The following is a 2,530-nucleotide window of genomic DNA, read 5'->3' on the forward strand; positions in this document are numbered from 1 at the left end:
AACAAATTAAACAAATTAATTTTTATCCTATTAAATTAAAAGATACTGTAAATAACAATAAAAAAAAAAAAAGTAATCTTCTTCATTTCCGTTAAGACCAACTGTAGGATCATCACATTAATTGTCCTTGCATTGCCTCTTATTTTTGTTAAGTCTGCTATCGGGATTTGTCATAGTAATAGTAATATAATTAATCTTAACTCAACACATTCAAATCTAATAAAATTTACAATATTTTTAATTTGGCAAAAATATCTGCATTCTAATTTTAAGGTAGTATATACAACAACCAATTTGTAAATATAAAGACTACTAAAACAATTTTGTGGACGAAGGGCCAATATTTTTTGTTATTTTTATATCATTAGAATTTAGGATTTAAAATTTTAGTTTTTAGATTTAGAATTTAAATTTCAAAATTTAGTTTTTAGTATTTATTAGAGGTGAAAAAATATTAATAAAAAGGTAATTAAATAAATGAGTTGTTTTTTGTAGCAAAGGAAGAAGAAAATTTGATATGCTAGGATTTACATGGTATATTTTAGATTTTTGAATTTACAATATAGGGTATACAATTTAGGTTGGGAATGTTAGTTGTGTAGGGTTTAGTAATTAGGTGCATTAGGATTTACAGTTTAAATTTGAGGGTTTACGGTTAAATTATTAAAGTTTTAGGATTTAAATTTAAAGGTTTATGGTTAAATTATTAAGGTTTTAGGATTCGTGGTGAGAATTTAGTGTTTATGGCGTATGATTTAAAATAAAGGATAAAGGATTGTTTACAAAATTATAATTTTCGTTTTAATAACAACTGATGGCCTAAAAATCTATTTACTAAATAATACAAAAATTTGCAATCAGTCCCACTATTACACCAAAAAGCGTCAATAGATAGAAAAAATTCCAACAAGATAATTATCACCATTAACCGAAAATTAATCTAATGTCGTTAAGTTATTTTTTAAAGACAAATTCTGCAAAATCTACTTTACCGCAGAATTTGTTTATGCATGTCCAATCAACATTAACACGTGTAGAGTCCATCCTTCACCACGTCTCTTCAGTACCTGCGGAAAAAAAAACTCTTCCACACCATAGCACTGCCCTAATAAAAATAATAAATTTTATTGATGATATAGCATTATTTATTTTGTGATATGAGAAACAAGAGATATTTAAAGATAATTATTGTTGTTAACAAATATATAGAAAATGTCACTTATCCTTTATATATGTTTTCCCCTTTGTTTCTTCAGAGTTTTGGACTTGGGTGGATAACAAAATCAAAGCCATTACTGTGGTGTCTCATTATATATTTTGTGGCAAACACAAGTTATTCAATTAATGTAAGTTTATTATATTGATCTAAATAAAATTTTGTTTTTAATTATTATTAAATTTATTCTCACATGACAACAAGACTATACATAGCTATACATATTGTTGAAGGTGCTATGTAAACGTTTGACATGTACTAATAATGATTTTTCTTCTTATAATGGGTGATGATACGGTTAGGGATGTCAACGGGGTAGGACGGGGACGGAGGATGTCTCTTTGCTCTTCATCCTTGCTTTCAAATTTGCTCTTCATTCCTATCTCTGTTATGGGAGAATATTGCTCTCTATTCCTATTTTTCGCAAAGTCCTAGCTATCTTTCTAATAGTTCTGACTAATTATTAATTTTTATAAGAATAGAGCTGAAAGTATTTATTCTATACAAAAATAGCAAAATTTTATATAAAAAATCTAAACGATAAGATGGTGACTTCTTTCAAAATGACGTAGTGGGGATGCCACAACGAGTCAGAGCACAGAGCAGTAGACGAGGTGAGGGACGTGACAGCAGAGAGGAGAATGGTCACGACGACAGATTTGTGAAAAGGAATGCCACGAATATAGAGAACGACGCGGTGAGGGTGATAGAACGGTGAGACGAGAGAGTGTCGAAGGGGTGGTTGCAGAGAGGTTGAATGGAGTATGGACGACTAAAAAATATATATGAGAAATAAACTATTAATGACAATTAAGTAAATTTATGAATTTCGGGGATTAGTAGGGACAGGACAGGGATCCCTGCTCAAGTCTCCATGTCTGCCTAAGAAAAATTTTGTCCCGCGTCTCCATCTCTACGGAAAAAATTTCCCACATTCGAGATAGTTTCCACAGAAATTCTCGCATCTTGAGGAATTTTGCTATCCCTAAATACAGTAATGTCCTTTAAAATAGGTTGAGACATAATTTACAAAAATATGTGATACACTTTTAAATAATTTATAGATACAATCATAATTAATATTTTTATATTCATAAATAGCAAATTGCAATTTTCTGTTTCTATCATCAAAATCATAATTAATGATTTTTATCTCTCTAGAGAGGAAAAGAGAAACCTTCATTATCATGGTCTACAATAAAAATATTCTTTCACAGTAAATTCATTAATTTTAAGTTAATTTATTTGGGTTAGTTTTTAAAATTTTATCAATTTATAATTAAATTTTTATTTTAATAAGGTATTTATACTATT

General features: G+C 28.7%; 1 protein-coding gene across 1 annotated transcript in view; it reads left to right on the forward strand.

Moving 5' to 3' along the window:
• The window catches only part of LOC107624847 (naringenin 8-dimethylallyltransferase 2, chloroplastic), a 149,196-nt gene that overhangs the window by 129,628 nt on the left and 17,038 nt on the right, over positions 1–2,530 (forward strand). Inside the window, exon 6 of the mRNA XM_021117322.1 lies at positions 1,257–1,346. Within this exon, the coding sequence (XP_020972981.1) occupies positions 1,257–1,346 (90 nt within the window). The remainder of the gene's footprint in view (positions 1–1,256; positions 1,347–2,530) is intronic.

This window comes from Arachis ipaensis, chromosome B01 (assembly GCF_000816755.2).
Source record: "Arachis ipaensis cultivar K30076 chromosome B01, Araip1.1, whole genome shotgun sequence".
Classification (NCBI taxonomy): domain Eukaryota; kingdom Viridiplantae; phylum Streptophyta; class Magnoliopsida; order Fabales; family Fabaceae; genus Arachis; species Arachis ipaensis.